This window comes from Aotus nancymaae, unplaced genomic scaffold, assembly GCF_030222135.1.
Source record: "Aotus nancymaae isolate 86718 unplaced genomic scaffold, 86718_ANA_hifiasm-v0.15.2.pri h1tg000059l, whole genome shotgun sequence".
NCBI lineage: Eukaryota > Metazoa > Chordata > Mammalia > Primates > Aotidae > Aotus > Aotus nancymaae.
The window spans coordinates 45,185,890-45,202,813 of NW_026988473.1; the positions used below are offsets into that span (position 1 = coordinate 45,185,890).

General features: G+C 39.6%; 1 protein-coding gene across 4 annotated transcripts; it reads left to right on the top strand.

Moving 5' to 3' along the window:
- The first annotated feature begins 4,600 nt into the window (after positions 1-4,600).
- Positions 4,601-16,538, top strand: CYP2R1 (cytochrome P450 family 2 subfamily R member 1). 4 transcript variants are annotated; one of them, XM_012456594.2, is made up of 5 exons: positions 4,601-4,851; positions 10,418-10,559; positions 13,459-14,091; positions 14,673-15,002; positions 15,873-16,538. In XM_012456594.2, exons 1-5 carry the CDS (start codon positions 4,627-4,629, stop codon positions 16,046-16,048), a joined length of 1,506 nt encoding a protein of 501 aa, XP_012312017.1. In that variant the 5' UTR covers positions 4,601-4,626; the 3' UTR covers positions 16,049-16,538. The 4 variants fall into 4 exon arrangements, with proteins under 4 accessions (XP_012312017.1, XP_064221212.1, XP_064221213.1 ...); XM_064365142.1 differs by lacking the exon at positions 4,601-4,851 and adding an exon at positions 5,166-5,680; XM_064365143.1 differs by lacking the exon at positions 4,601-4,851 and adding an exon at positions 5,195-5,276.
- The last annotated feature ends 386 nt before the right edge of the window (positions 16,539-16,924 follow it).

The window sequence follows — 16,924 nt, forward strand, 5'->3', positions numbered from 1 at the left end:
TGGTTATCTCTAACAACAATTCAATCTACTGTTTACTTTGCTTCTTCAAATCTACTGTTTTCAGAAGCACAATATAAGAATGTTTATGAAACTCATTTGCAAAGCAAAAGTAAGAAAGCTTTAAATTAAGACTTAAATGTCTCTCTGAGTGATATTCATGAATTTTAAATAGCAGATTTTGTTACTTTCCTTTCCCTTCACTCAGTGTCCCATATGAGACCAGTTGGTAGGGAAGAATTTTAGTAACATCTTCCATGAACACAATCATGGGAAAGTCCCTGGGTATAAGCTGGTTGTTTGGTGCAGACTATAATTACTGACCCCCAAGACTGATCACATTTCCTGTGTTTTGCACACTTGTAGAACTGTTTCTTTACTTCAGAAAACAGAAATGTTTGGCATCTTGAAAACATAGTAATGTTTGAAAACATAAATAATAAATTTACTCGTGATTATTTGACTGGTCTTGGTATCCATCAGTAGACTGTAAATCCCAGGAACATAGGGACCATGACTGACTTTGCTCACCATTATATCTCCAGCACCTAATCTAGTAGGTGCCCAATACATTTGTGGGGAGTGGCTGAAAGAATGCATGGCAAGTCAAGAGCCCAGAATTCTGGTTCTACTGGTGCTATCTTGTGTGACCTTGGACAGAACACTAAACTTCCTCTGACTCTCTGTTACTACATTTGGAAGAGGGTCTTCAACAAGATCACGAACTGTTCATGCACTTTTAGATTTCTATTTTTTTGAAACCCAAGGAAAGGAATGCAATATATGAAGAACAGAAGATGGCTCAGTGGGGAGCTGGATGGGAGGAAGTGGCAAGGATTGGTTAGTTGAGCATCCCTAGGAAGTGGCAAGAATAACCCCTGGTTCTGAAATGTGATCTCTCTAAGTTGATCTAGCCTTTGGAAAAATTGTGAAGGAAAAGAAGTTTCTCTGTGAAACTTCCTTTCCCCTTCTGCATCCTCTTCTTAAATCCCCACACCCACCACCGTCATCACCATGCAACCACCTCCAATAAATCAATATCATCATGTCTCCCATTCAGTCTTGCCTACAAATGTGGGATTAAATTCATGCATGTATAAGCAGTTTTAGGAACTTCCTATTACTGTACTCTCCCTCCACCAGGGAATGCATTTTCCAACTTAGCCTGCTACATGGAATGTTCAATTCGGATAAATTAATTTGTAAAGACTGAACTTCAGGCAGTGGGGTGGGGAGGACTTTTTAAAGTGGTCACAGGGAGACTTTCATAAGGTTCCTAATCTTACCCAGAAGTGCCCAAGTGCACAAACACAGTTTCTACTCACCATTTTGTAATCAAAGTCTTCATTTGGGTACCCTACCTCCCAGCATGAGGACTAAAATAAGGCAAGTGAATAATTCACCTTGGGAACAGAATTTAAGAGGGCTCCAAGAAGCTCAGAATCAAGATAATACTTTAATGCAACACTTTCAAATCAAAACTGAGGCAAAAACCCATTATGAACAAAACATCAAATTTTCAATAAGGCAAGATCAGTATTATCAACGTTTTTCTTTTAGCTCAGGCTCCAATATGGCTCAGCTTGGCGCTTCCTCTGACTCTCACTTCCTCCTCTTCTGATGAAACAGACTGAGAGTGCACATAATAGAACATGCAAAGGAGGCACATTTGCACTGATTGCATCACTCTGTTGGGAGCTCTCTGGGACAACACCCATGGTCCAGGCCAGGGCTGCAGCCATTCAAGAACAGAAGGGGAGCAAGAACAGTTCCAGAACAGAAGTTCTGGAACTTCAGTTCAGTTCCCAAAGGCCCAGAAAGAAGCTCTGATTCTGGCACAGGATTGCTATTCTCTGTTAAAACCATTAATGTTCTGCACATAGAAATGTCAGAGCCCTGCACAGGGTATTCACCCATTCCATCCTGAGTACTGCAGATAAGATCTCAGCCATGAAAGAGCGAAATCCTTCACTTCCTGCTTCCCCAAACCTTCCTGTCATGATAAAAGCCAAACACTGTTGATTGTTTTCTATCACTCAAAGAGGAAATGCAGGGAGCGGGAGGGGGTATTTCTCTTTGTGAGCTAAGGGAACATAATAAAGTGCCACAGGGGAGGCTCTGTGTCCAGAAAGACTTATAGCTATTCCTGAGAATCCCCCACCTATTATTTCTCAAGGGGCACTGGCATGTGGTGGAGTAGGAAACATCTCATCAGTGCAGTCAGTCTGCATCAGGGGTAACTCAGCTCTCCTCTACTGTGTAGCCAGGGGAAGAATGCCAAAGAAGGAATGCTCTTTAATTTAAGTGAATTGGAGGGTATTTTTGTAATTAAAGTTAATCCTTTCTGAAAATAAATGATGGCAGGGGGCCCACTCCAGAACCAAGTACCTGTACTGCATAACAGCTGTGGCCAGACCAAAAACTGTAAGCCTCATGGTGCTGCAAAGACAGGGTTGACCTCAGGCATCCCATAGGTGATATTCCACAGCTCCTTGTGCCTCAACAGCATTGCCTCCCACCCACAGTCCCAATAACCATCCTGTGTTATCTCCACTGGCCTTTGGTAAGAAATTAGAGACAAGGTTTAGCAACGATCTCTCACAATTATTTTTTTGATTAGATTATTAATAAGAATTTTAAGGAATCTCTTAATAGGCATTTGCAATAGGCAGTAGGTAGATATTCTGTGGCTGGAGATCCTGTGACACATACTCTGTGGGGGTAACGTCAGCCCCTAGGGATGGTCACAAACCAGTGAAACAGAAAGGCCTAACTAACTTGCTGATTTCCACAGTGTCCTTGCACGGGAGATGTAGAGAAACTGGGAACACTGTCAGAGGACAGGGTTTGTTTAGTATATGAAGACTTTGTCCTTGGTATTTCCTCTGTTTGAAATATTTTCCCCCATGTCTGCCTCAAGTTTCCCTTCTACAGTAGGCAGAATAATGCTCCCCTCCCCCAATAGGTCCACATACTAATCCCCAGAACCTGTAACTATGTTAGGTTTCATGGCAAGAGGAATTAAGGTTGCAGATGGAGTTAAATGGCTAATCTGCTGACCTTGAGATGGAGATTATCTAGATGGGTCCAATATAATCACAATGATCATTATAAGTGGAAGAGGGAAGTAAAAGAGAGAGAGTCAGAGAGACAGCAATGTGGGAAGGATCTGAACTGACATTAATGGCCTTCAAGAGGAAGGAATGGGGACGAAAGCCAAGGAATGTGGGCAGCCTCTAGAAGCTGAAAAAGGCAAGGAAATAGATTCTCCCCTAGTCTCTAGAAGGAATGAAGCCCTACAAACTCCTCTCTTTCAGTCCAGGAAGACCCATTTTGGACTTCTCACTTCAAGAATTGTAAGAAAATACATTTGTGTGGTTGTAAGCCATTAAATTCGTGGTAATTTGTTACAGCAGCAGTAGGAAACGAATACACCTCTTTAGCAGTTGATCTCAGCTTCAACATCATCTTCTTAATAGACTTTCCTTGACACCCTTCAACTGCTATAATTATCTCCCCAACCACCAGGCATTTTCTATAACACACTTTTCATTTGCTTATGATTATCTAAAATTATTATTTCCATGTTATTGTTCTTCCCTCTCCTAAGAATGTAAGTTCTAGAAAGGTTGGGACTTTGTTGCTCTTATTCACCTATGTATCTCCATTGCTTAGGACATGGGAACATAGTAGACACTCAATAAATATTTGTTGTGTGAATGAGCCATAAGCTAATGTGGACCATAAAACTCATGCCACTGTTAAATCACAATTAGAGGGCAGCTGTTAGAAGAGTCCCAAACCCAGTAAGTCCTGCATTGCAAGGAACTGTCGAATAGAAAACAGGAATAAAAACTGAATTAGCAAGAATAATAATGAAATCAGTTGCTTAACTCCAGGCAGTAGAGGCAGAAAAATAGTAAATACTCTTTGTGAACGAGTGCAAACAAGAATCCAGTGACTGCCAATAAGTAACCAGTCTGGAAAGACCAGAGAGGGGTCAAATATAGGTAAACTGAATTAAGCACATAAACTGCTCAATCATCACAATTCTTAAAAGATCACACACAAAATACATGAAAAGGAGAAACACAGATTAGTAAAACAGGACAAAAAAGTAAAATTACTTTCTTTTACTACTGATGGGTCAATTTTCTACTGGAAATTCTGAAAACTATCAGGTTCATCTAAAGACCGCAGTGTTGATCATCTCTCCAGTTTTCCTAGTCCAAAATGAAATAAGTAGACCTGGTACTTAAAGACAGTTTAAGAAAGGGCTGGCCACAGAGAAGCAGGATCCGCCTAGCCCCAGTGAGTGAGGCCATCCAGACACATCGTCAATGCCCTGGTGTCAACATTCTGGAAAACTGCCTCCTGGCTCAATGCCCCGCATAGAGCCGCGCAACTTCCAAAAGGTAGCACCCGCGACCAGCCTCGCAGAACCGACTCCAAGCCGCGAAAAGCTAGAGAGTACTTGTCCCGAGGGGGCTTGAGCTCTAACTCAGCCAGCCAATGGCCATGGAGCTAGGGCGGAACCTGAGGATATCCTGCCAATGGGAGTGCGGCAGGGTTGCAGTGAGTGCCTGGGTCTCAAGGCTGCGGTGGAGTTCGCAGCCCCAACTCGGGCCGATGTGGAAGCTCTGGAGAGCTGAGGAGGGAGCGGCGGCGCTCGGCGGCGCGCTTTTCCTGCTGCTCTTCGCGCTGGGGGTCCGCCAGCTCCTGAAGCAGAGGCGGCCGATGGGCTTCCCTCCGGGGCCGCCGGGGCTGCCATTTATTGGCAACATCTATTCCCTGGCCACCTCGGCGGAGCTTCCCCATGTCTACATGAGAAAGCAGAGCCAGGTGTACGGAGAGGTACAGCCCCGACGGGACCCGGGCAGGGAGGACCGCCCTGCCAGGCTGGCCAGGGCTGGCTGGGACCTTCCTGGTTAGACTTACGGCCGCTCCTGACCCGGGTAGCCAGGAACTCTCCGTGTGCCGGCTGCCGTTTGAGGAAAACCCACTTCCCGGGTCTGGGAGAGAGAAGTCTGCGACGCCGTGCCCCCTGGGGCGGAAGCCCCGCCCCTGCCGGTGCCCCACTCCAGGCCGAGGCCCCAAGCCGATCCAGGCCTGATTTTCCCGCCAGCGCTCGAGCTCTTGCTCCTGCGCCTGCGCCGTTTGGCTCGCCGGCCGCGCCGCCGCTTCAGGTCCTGGATTGACGCCGGCCGTCAGGCGCGGGCGGCTTGCGAGTCGACCTTGCAGCTTTGTAGAAGCTGCCCGCGGCCTGTCGGAAAATCAAGGTGTGCTGAGTTCTAGATGGTTAATAGCAGGTTCTTCGATGTTTGCCGTCGACGAACGACTGGTGTAGGCGTTTCTTGTGAGGATGGAGAACGCAGGGGAATACCCCTGACTGAGAAGTGGGGCCTGGGAATTGATTGTGAACGTGTGAATGAATTGATGACTAAAATCCGCTGCGGGGGTCGTACGGCACAGACGCCAATGCCTTTCTGACTCGCTGGGAAGGGCCCCTTAGCAGATACTTAAAAGGCGCCTGCTGTGTGCCACTGTCACTGCCAACTTGGTGACTCATTTAAAACTCAAAACCAGCCGGTGAGGTCGGTACTTCGCTCCTCCCCATTCTACGGAGGAGAAAGCAAGGAAATGCCCAGTGACTGGCAGTGGAAAAGGCGACCTCCGCTTGGTTGTGGGTGTCTTGTTTTGAATTACACTTATTTATATGCAATTACAGGCCAGGCTCCTGCCTGACGCTGACGGTGAAGAAGGCAGATGAGTGGGAGAGAGAAAACTAATCTCATTATCGACCACAGGCTGTGGTCAGTGTTTTGAAGGAAAAGTACAGGGATGTTTGGCAACTGTGGTATTTCAGGTTTGACCTTAAATCCTTACTTAAACCAATTTTTTCAAGAATTAGTCTAGGTTTCTAGAATAGAAAGTCACTAATGATTTATATGTTGTTAAAGGGAATCTGGACAAGGTAACGAAAGTATGTATAATTCTTAGATATTATTTTCCAACCTGCAGTTCTCCCAGAATTGAGTTTATTCCCATGGTTTTCATGTAATATATTTGATCTCTTTGGTATGTTGGTACACAGCATCATAATAGTCTAGAGAAATAAAATGTGAAAGCATAAGACGAGACACTGGGTCTTCTGCTAGACAGAACTTGACCTCTACTCTGAATCTTAGTTTTTTCTCATCTCGATAGTGAGAATAACAAGGGAAAACAGTAAAGTGCTACTGGAGTGTTCTTAGTTATTGCATATGTTATTGCATATGTTAGTTTCTATACCCATAACACATTTATTCGGCCTACAAATTTGAAAGTATTTTTAAGCAAATTATTTGAAATGGTTTCTCACAGAAAAGGGAATTATTATAAATATTTCTTTTGGTCAGGGGATTATCTAAGTCCCCTATCATAGGTTAAAAATTATAAACGTACTAGACTGTCATCTTGGGATAGGTAGATCTGATTCAGTAGATAAGAATTTGGCATGACCAACTAGTTTTATTGCTGGTGCCACTGTTTGAGGGAACCATAGTTCTTTACAGAGGGAGCTCTTAACTACAAATGAAATAAGGCTAAACCGTTACTAGCTGCAGTGGGGGCAGAGGAAAAACTGAAAGGAGCAAAAATGAAAAGAATATATGCATCAAAGAGTAGACATTGTTTGCCTGACTATGCCTTAGATTTAGCTGATAACCACCGAACATATTAACTCTAGGCTATAGCAGCATTTGATCTTTATTCTGGTGTGAAACACCTCTAAAGATCTCCCATTTTCTTAGAGATATTTTCCAATTCTGACAAAGTCTCAAAGTTGGTATAAATTGTTAAAATACTATACCTTTTTCTGGAAGTGGGAGAAGACTGTTACTGCCTATACTTCTGAAAGGTTCCAGAAAGTTGTTCATAGAACTTATTTATAAATAAAATCTTGGTTTTCTACTGTCTTTTATTATTTTGTGTGTGTGTGTGTGTGTGTGTGTGTGTTTTGTTTTGTTTTGTTTTGTTTTTGAGACAGAGTCTCGCTCTGTTGCCCAGGCTGGAGTGCTGTGGTGCGATCTCAACTCACTACAGTCTCTGCCTCCAGGGTTCAAGCAATTCTCTGCCTCAGCCTCCTGAGTAGCTGGGATTACAGGCACCTGCCTCCATGCCCAGCTAATATTTTGTATTTTCAGTAGAGATGGGTGGGGTTTCACCATCTTGGCCAGGCTGGTCTTGAACTCCTGACCTCGTGATCCACCCGCCTTGGCCTCCCAAAGTGCTGGGATTACAGTAGTGAGCCACCTTGCCCGGCCTCTACTGTTTTTTAAATTTGAGATATATACTCACAGGAAAAAGAAAATTGGACTTTAAAATTGCTTAGGTCAGTCACTTAAAGTGACACCTACGTTTGTGTAGTCAGTGAGTTAAATTCTCTGTGATTCTTGAAAGTTAAACAGTCCTCAGGATTTATACATTCATTTTAAAGGCAATCTCAAATAGAGGCGTTCACATCAAAAATTACCATTTTGTTGGAGATTCATTCTGAATGTTTACATTTCTGCAGTAACTTTAATCTTAATGTAGATTTCAAGAGGCATTCCCTGGCTAGCAAAGCCAATACAAGTTGCTTTATCAGATTCTTTTCTGGTAATGCACTTAAAGACAATAAAATAATTCCTTTAAGGCAAGTAGACATATTAATTTATTTTTTCAGCATTTATTGAGAACTTTATGCATAGCACTGAATGAGATTCTGTGGAAGGATTCAAAGATGAAAAAGATTAAATCACTGCTCCTAAGGAGTTTATAATTTAGCAGGCAGGCAGAAGACAAGAATATGAATGTTTCTGGTTCAAGGTAGCATTAAATAAGTACCATGGGAGCTTTTCAGCATGTGCTGTGTGGTTCAAAGTAGAGAGAAAAAGAGTGCCCCAAGAAAGGCATCATGTAGTATGGTTCTTAAAGACTTGGTATGGTTAGGATAGTATGGCAGTTAAGGGATGCTTTCCAAATGAGGAAACAAACCAAGCAAAGGTAGAAAAGTGTGGCAGTCACTTAATGGTTTTCATCAACAGCACTTTGCACATTTGTCTGTTATTAACACTTGGATTGTGATGTTATAATATGCTTAAATATATGTATCCACAACTATTAATTAATTCAACATATATTTCTATTGTCATATGCTGTGCAGTGTCGTAAGTGCTAGAGATGTAGCAGTGACCAAAACAGATTCCTGCCCTTATGTACCTTACATTCTAGTGGGAGGATGATAGACAATGTAAACACAAGTAAATTATATAATATGTTCGAAGAGTACAGTGTAGGAAGTAAACTAAATTGGGATAAGGGAATGGAGAATGCTGGGGGGCAGGGTCAGATTTTAAATTGGTTAATCAGAACAGGTCTTACTACAAAGATAGCATCTGAACAAAGACTTAAAGGAAATAAAGGAGCAAGCTATGGGAATATCAAAAGGAGGAACATTCTAGACTAAGAGAAGAGCAAGACGAAAGGTCATGAAGCAAGAGAATGCCATGTTGAGAATTACCTGTAAAAAGACAAGGGTGAAATTAGGGAAACCAGTTAGGAAGTTGTGATTATAACATAAGGGAGAAATGCAGGTGACTTAGACCAGTCACCTGCAGGTTATAAGAAATAGTCTGATTCTGTTTATATTCTGAAGGTAGAAACAACATGGCTGCTGAGCAGTTGGATGTGGAGTTTGGAAGAAAATGATGAGTCAGTGTGGGTGACTGCAAAGTTTTGGGCCTCAACAACTTGAAAGATGTATGGAGTGGTCATTAATTGGGAGAGTGAAAAATTATGGGTAGGGCTGGTTTGGGCGAGGGAAAGAGACTTGAAGATCATAGAGTGATCTAGAAGAAGGCAAGGAAAATGTTTTGTGTATTCCTGTTTACATCTCTACTAGTATTATAATTAGCCCATAATTGGCACTAAAAATTGTTAAATAAATCAAAGAATATATAAGCTAATCTTGGACTCTTCCATAGATCAAAGCAGTTTAAGGATAAGTTTTCACAATTTGATTTACAAACCTTTACCAAAAGTCCTTGAAAACCATGTATACAGAAATAGATACTAGTTCAAGTAAAAATTTCTCCAGTTCTACCCTCAAATAGAGAACCATCTCAGATTCTTGAGTAAAGGTGGATTGTGTAACAGCTTTCTCAAGCCATGGCTCCTCCTTGACTTTTGTAATCCCTGGTGTCCACAGCTTGAAGCTCTATCCTGAAGCTCTATTCTGAAATACATTTGCCCTCTGTTCTGCCTTCATAGTGATACAACTTTAAGTTCATGGCTCTATTACTATCCTTGTGAAATCTCATCTTTTTATTGTCTCTGCTAAAGCTGACTTCTGCAAAGAGACTTTCCTTTAATAGGACTACATTACTGCTTTGTCCCCACTTTGCTCGGCTAGTAGCCATTCCCTTTTACTTAGAACTCTTCCACTATCACTTTTGACTAATACCACTGCTTATGGCAGGCAGTCCCTGTTCTTTTCCCAAGGTTTTGGATATACCTACTGCTCAGTTGGCAGGGCCCACTCTTGTGCCAAAGACTCTGGTGGCCCCATTACTCAGCTGGTTGATTGTTACCACTTGGCAGACCTCATGACCTTTGCTGATACAACTTTCTACTGAACTCTCACTGGACTAGGCCCTTATATTGGGTTAGCTAGAATAGACTACAGGAGGTGTGAAATTGTAAGTAAGCCTGAGGTGAGGCACAAGGCAGACAACTCCAGCAAGGCATGGAATGGATCCTGTTTGCCTTCCCCTTAACTGAGAGGCAGCCACCTAGCCTTTGTGGTAAATGCCTTTCCTCCAAGGTCAGGTTCCCTTAGGGCCCTCTTCATTCACTTTGTGAAATTGAGAGCCAAATACAAATGGGCTTAGTTACAATATGTTTATACTTCAAAGTTGTCTCTCAGGTCTTTGACAGTCCTCTCCCTCACTAGCCTCATTCATCTTGTAAATAAAAGGAGATTCCTAGATATCATTGAACAGTTTGAGGTGGAATGAATCATAAAAGAGCAGGTATATCAAATATATTTTCTGTGGCAATACTGAAGCCCAAATAGGTTAAGTGTTCTGCCCAGAGTCTCTTATCTGTTTAATGTCAAACCTTAAACTAGACCCAGGCCTCCTGAGTCCAATACCCTTTTCATTATACTGTTGGTAAGATTGTGACTTCAGGCACTGAATGCATAATGAAATCACAATTTTACATGCCTTATAGAAGGAGGATACTCTGAACATTGTCAGTTGAGTAATAACTGCCTACATTTTCAGGGACGTAACAAATCCTGGAAGAGCTGCACTTACCACTTGTAGATTTTCGTGGTTATATTTCTCCATAACATTCTGCCGTTTAAATGTTGTTTTTCTTTTCCTCTTCTTAAAAGATCTTCAGTTTAGATCTTGGAGGGATATCAACTGTGGTTCTAAATGGCTATGATATAGTTAAGGAATGCCTTGTTCATCAAAGTGAAATTTTTGCAGACAGACCATGCCTTCCTTTATTCATGAAGATGACAAAAATGGGAGGTATGTTTATTTTTACCTATTTAGTGATTTACTAAATTATTTAAAATCACATTTCTTATTTTAAGTTTTAGTACATAGAGTTGGATTATTTTATACTGATTAACAAGAAACTATTTACTTATAGAACCTAGTATTTGAGGACCTTTCAGGCTGAACTACATTCATATTTTAGACTAGTACATTGCTAATTCTATTGATGTCAGCTCTAATAAGTACTATAAATAATGTTTTAAAGAATCAGCACCTAATACCATCAGGTTTTGTGAAACAAGTTAGGAATAAACACACACTTGGACTTGAATCAGAAGTGCCCTTTTGAACCCATCTTGAGTACTTGATGACATTTTTACTATCATTTTACTTAAAAGGTTACAGAACTTGAAGCAGCTTTCTTGACTGCTAATTGCTGTGATTAGTAAGTGCAGAGTTGCACAGTTTGCGTAAAGGACTAGCATTCTATATTGTTTAGTGTTGATCAGTGTTGGAGATTCCATATTCAACAAGGGGGAAAGACTGCAAGTTGACAAAATTGGTAAGAAGAAAGCAGCAACAGACCCCCTAAAATAGAATGTTCAAATCACATACAGTGGTTTTAATAGTTAATAGTGTAAGAATTTTTACTAAAGTGGTATCCCAAATTCTCTAATGTGAGTTTAACATTTAATTTCAAAGAAAAATTTAATATCTTGCTTACATGGGCTAAAAATAAAGACATTGGTTAAAAAGACAAAAATAAAAATCCTATATTACATCACAAAGCAAATCAACTAATACAGAGAAAACACCAGTTGTAAAACTGAATTCTCAGGCCAGAGTATAATGATACTTGAAAACAGTAATATAAATAAAAAACAAACCTCTAACCTCTTAAATACTCTTCTAAGTAACAATTAGACCAAAGAAGAAGCCACAATTATAGAAGACCTTTAAAAAGATGATTAAAATGAAAGATAATGTAATCACAGTAATATTTGAGACAAAGTATATATGTTTCAAAGATGTAAATTTATTGTTTAGACTATTTTTATCATAAAGGTAAAGCATTCAACTTAAGATTTTTAAAAAGCAGAACATTATATGTGTTGTTTTAAGGTACTATGTACTGACCTTGGAAGTAGAAAATCATGGCCACTATTAAACCCACTGTGTGAATGGAAAAAAGTTGCCCTTTGGGTAGATCCAGCCTCATGCCCAGGCAACAGCTTGGCCAGTGTAGGGTTATAATAAACAGTGCTCCTCTGTATCTTCTTCTTTATATACCCAATGTGCACATATTTCTCTAGGGCTGGTTTCATCTTAGCACCATTGCACTAGCTGTTCCCTCTAACTCCAGTGGTCTTTCCTCAGGTATTTGCTTGTTTCACTCCGTCATCTCCTATGAGTCTTTACTTAGATGTCATCTTCTCAGTGAGGCTTTTGCTGACCACCCTATATCTTTTTACTTGCTATGTAATTTATTTGTTATTTTGTTTCCTGATATATTTCTGACACTTAGAACATTCTCTGGAACATAGTGGGTGTTCCACAAAAACATGTTAAATGAATATTTGTTGAATGAATAGTCATCTGGGAGTATAGAAAAAGAATGGACTATGGGAATATAAGATTCCTACATAGCACTAATGACTTCCTTATGTATGATAACTTTTTAATAAGCTCTAGATTCAAAAATTATTGTACAAAGTAGTTGGAATGTAAATTTTGTATGCACCTCATGTACACAAGAGATTGTAACATTTTTCACTGTGGGTTGTATTAGTCCATTTTGTATTCCTATAAAAAAAATACCAGAGGCTGGGTAACCTATAAAGGATAGAGATTTAATTGGCTCATGGTTCTGCATGCTTTATAGGAAGCGTGGTGCTGGCATCTGCTTCTGCTGAGGCCATCTGCTTCTGCTGAAGCTCATAATAATGGCAAAAGGCATTGGGGAAAGCCAGCATGTCATATGGCAAGAGTGGGAGTGAGAGTGAGTAGCGGGAGGACCTAAACTTTTAAACAACCAGATCTCACATGAGCTAACTAAGTGAGAACTCACTTATCATCAAGGGGATGTTGTAAGACCATTAATAAGGGATCTGCCCCTATGATCCAGTCAGTTCCCACCAGGCCTCACCTCCAACATTGAGAATCATATATCAATGTGAGATTTATCATAGGTAGCCAGTAATGAGTGAAATTTTGAGTAAAGTACATATTACATAAATATGTGCACTGAAGATGTTGAATTAATTTAAGGGGGAAAATTTCCATGGTAGCCACATCAAAACAGCAGATACACTGTGAAGACTCTGAAATTAAGGCAGGCAATATTGGCCTTAGAAAAGTTTGAGCTTCATTTTGCCTTTCTTTTGACTTCAGCATTTCACTAAATTGACAACTCATTCAGAGTACCCTTGCCTCTGCCATAGTTACTTTGTTGTCTACCATATCCCTTTAAGAGGTGGAAATATATATTCTAAAAGCCATTCTCTTTTAAGCAGAACATTTATAATTCTAGAAGGATGATTTTTAGGTATTTGTTTAGTCTAAGAAAAAATTTTGCCCATAGAACATGTGGTCATTTGTCTTTTGTAAATTAGGCTTATAGTAAAAGTTGGAGATTATAGTCACCCTGGGCCTATTTTACCAGGTTAAATTACACAAGACTGACTAGCTTCTTACAGTGGTACAATTATAAGTCTTTTCTGCCAGTCCCCAGATAAGGAGTAGAAAAACTTTATCTGTTTTAATACTCTGGCTAATGAGTTACTGAGAACAGGACCCAACCATGTAGTTATATAGGAGGATAATTTGGAGAAGAATGACTAACCATCCATTTAAAAAATTTTGTTCCCTCTCAGCTGTTAGATACAGAGAAGTAGAAATTATACAATATTTTAATACTTTGTTTTTTCAGGCTTACTCAATTCCAGATACGGCCGAGGATGGGTGGATCACAGAAGAATAGCTGTAAACAGCTTTCGATATTTTGGATATGGCCAAAAGTCTTTTGAATCTAAAATCTTAGAAGAAACCAAATTTTTCATTGATGCTATTGAAACACACAAAGGTAGACCTTTTGACTTTAAACAATTAATAACAAACGCTGTTTCAAACATAACTAATCTGATTATATTTGGAGAACGATTCACTTATGAAGACACTGATTTTCAGCACATGATTGAGTTATTTAGTGAAAATGTGGAACTTGCTGCCAGTGCCTCAGTCTTCTTGTATAACGCCTTTCCATGGATTGGCATCCTACCTTTTGGAAAACATCAACAGCTCTTTAGAAATGCAGCTGTGGTCTATGATTTTCTCTCCAGACTTATTGAAAAAGCTTCAGTCAGCAGAAAGCCTCAGTTACCTCAGCATTTTGTTGATGCTTATTTAGATGAGATGGATCAAAGTAAAAATGACCCATCGTCTACTTTCTCCAAAGAAAACCTAATTTTCTCAGTGGGTGAACTCATCATTGCTGGAACGGAAACTACAACCAATGTGCTACGGTGGGCAATTCTTTTCATGGCCCTTTATCCTAATATTCAAGGTGAGGATTCTCTTGATAATCTCAGGGTCTGTCCTTACATGTAGGGTTCATACATGTTTTTGAGTCTTGGCCATGCACAATACATTTTCTTTAGAAACTCCTGCTGTGCTAGCCAAGGGTAGAAATATGTAATATTTCCAAAAATTTTTCAAATCTATTATCTCAATTCATGTAAAAAAATATCTGAAATAGGTCTTATTATGCCTATTTTATAAATGAGGAAAAAGGCTGAGTATCTGCAAGTGGCGGAGCTGGAACCTGAACTCTCATTCTTTTTAATTAAAAAATTAATTTTGTGCTTTACTATTTTTCTTACTGAGAGTGATGTTACTCCAATTCTAGATTTGTTTAATGTTTATTCTTATTACTTCTAATATGTTTTGCACAGTACAGCTACCCAGAGCACTGGCTACTATTAGCATATATTTCCGTGGAACTCCCAGATAATAAAAAATCTGAATCTGGGTATATCCATATCCTATTGTCTGTTATAGGTTATCCTTTATTTCATTCCAAAGGGAAATAACTTTAGCTGTAATTCTAAGAATTGCATAATAACTTGAATACTTTTTCTCTGACAGGACAAGTTCAGAAAGAGATTGATTTAATTATGGGCCCCAATGGGAAGCCTTCTTGGGACGACAAATGCAAAATGCCTTATACTGAGGCAGTTTTGCACGAAGTTTTAAGATTCTGTAACATAGTTCCGTTAGGGATTTTCCATGCAACCTCTGAAGATACAGTTGTACGGGGTTATTCCATTCCTAAAGGCACAACAGTAATTACAAATCTTTATTCTGTACACTTTGATGAAAAGTACTGGAGAGACCCAGAAGTATTCTATCCTGAGCGATTTCTGGACAACAGTGGATATTTTGCCAAGAAGGAAGCTTTGATTCCTTTTTCCCTAGGTAAGTGAACTTTCACAGGGGCGTAACTTTAGAATAAAGGATAACAATAGTTCATTAGATATAGCTCTTAATCTGAAGCATCCTGCTATAGAATTAAATATTCTAAATCTAAAAACATAGCCCTGAAGGGGAGAGAATGATTTAATTGGAAGTAATTAACACCTGCTTTTGCTTAAAATAAGCCATAATTTATTAACTAGAGATAAACTTTTGAGAACTCCTGGCTTCTTCTAAAACTCTTTTTGCCTGTGGCTTTTTGGCTTATAGTCAAAACTTGTGGAATGAGAAGTCAGTAACAGTAGATTGAGAAACTGAGACCCAGAGAGGGAAAAAACACAGTCACTTAAGTAAAACTAGAATCTCACTCTCTTGGCCTCTGGTTATTGTACCTCCTCTTCAACTAGGAAAATATTGCTTCTTCTGTGAAAAGGTACACAAGACCCATGGAAGATGGACTAGAAACTCTTCTCCTTCAATGGGGAAGACTACACAATTAGTTGAAATGAAGTGGACTTTTCTTGAGCAAAATATCTCACCTCAAATTGGATTTTTCATGGCATATTTTAGGCTCTGTTGTACAATACAAGGAAAGTGGGAGTTGGAACTAAAGTCTTGTAAAAGTCCATTGTCTGACAAAAGGAAGTAAAGGAATGGGTTCTGGGAGCTGAACTGTCAATTTCTATTATTTGAGATTTAAGAAAATTCTTTAATAAACATAATTCCCCTCACTTTCTTTAAATTCCAGATTTCCTGACACCCAAATATTAGACATTTCTTTAAATTCCAGATTCCCTGACATCCAAATATTAGACATTAATTTTGGAAATATTGGAGGTTTAAAAAATTAATATATCTGCTTTTTCTGTTTAGGGAGAAGACATTGTCTTGGAGAACAGTTGGCTCGGATGGAAATGTTTTTGTTTTTTACAGCATTGCTTCAGAGGTTTCATTTGCATTTTCCACATGAACTAGTTCCAAATCTGAAGCCCAGGTTAGGCATGACGTTGCAGCCCCAACCATACCTCGTCTGTGCTGAAAGGCGCTGAAAGTGCCTGGATGTTTTGGGGAACAAGGATGTATATTGCCTTATGCCTGAATTTTGTTTAATCAAATCAATGTGTGTATTAGAATAAAAGTCACAGCATTATAAAGCCAAATGAACACAGATGTGTCTTAAAATAGTATGAGAGCAGTAACAAGCATTAGCTGAGATTGTTTTCAAGATTTTATGACTTCTGGGGTAAGATTCTCTGTTGAGAGACACAAAGGTGCAAATAGTGGGTGTTGCTTAAAATACTAAGAAGGGTCAGGGACACCCTAAGCAGAGCATCTTGTTTAGTACCAGGTACTTCTTATCCCTTTTTGACTCCATCTGGCTCTGTCCTGGGAGGCCTTGATTCCAGAAACCAGCTCCCTTCTGATCAGGTATTGTCATTAATGAACTCTGTGGTACCAGTCCAGTTTAATAGAATACTACAGAAGAAATTAAAACCCAAATAAATGAGTTTGGATAATAAAGGTATTTTAGATATGGTGGCAGATGGTAGAAGAAATATGTATTTAATGTAGAGCCTGCCAGTGCTTTGAAATCTTGCTTCCTGCTCTGTCTTCACAAGAACTGTGTCTAAATGAGGGTTTGTGTGACCCTGAGTGTTCATCTTCATAGCAACAGTTAAGTAGATAGGACATTACAATAATATATTTAAATTTTAAAATGATACATGGCTATTGAATCTTTGTTAGAACATTTTCCCTGGCACCACTTCTTTCTAAAACCAATCACAAGGATTAAAGATTGAATTATTTTATATATTTTAAAGGTGTCTAGGCACTTCCATGGGTTACTGTTATTTTTCTAAAGGTAATTATATTCAAATCCAAAAGCATGCTTTAGAGACAGGGTAACTGTGTAAACTGGGACA

Coding starts and splice junctions, on each gene's coding strand:
- CYP2R1 (XM_012456594.2), top strand. CDS start 4,627: ATGTGGAAGCTCTGGAGAGCTGAGGAGGGAGCGGCGGCGCTCGGCGGC. Junction 10,560..13,458: donor GAAGATGACAAAAATGGGAG/GTATGTTTATTT, acceptor TTGTTTTTTCAG/GCTTACTCAATTCCAGATAC. Junction 15,003..15,872: donor TTTGATTCCTTTTTCCCTAG/GTAAGTGAACTT, acceptor TTTTCTGTTTAG/GGAGAAGACATTGTCTTGGA.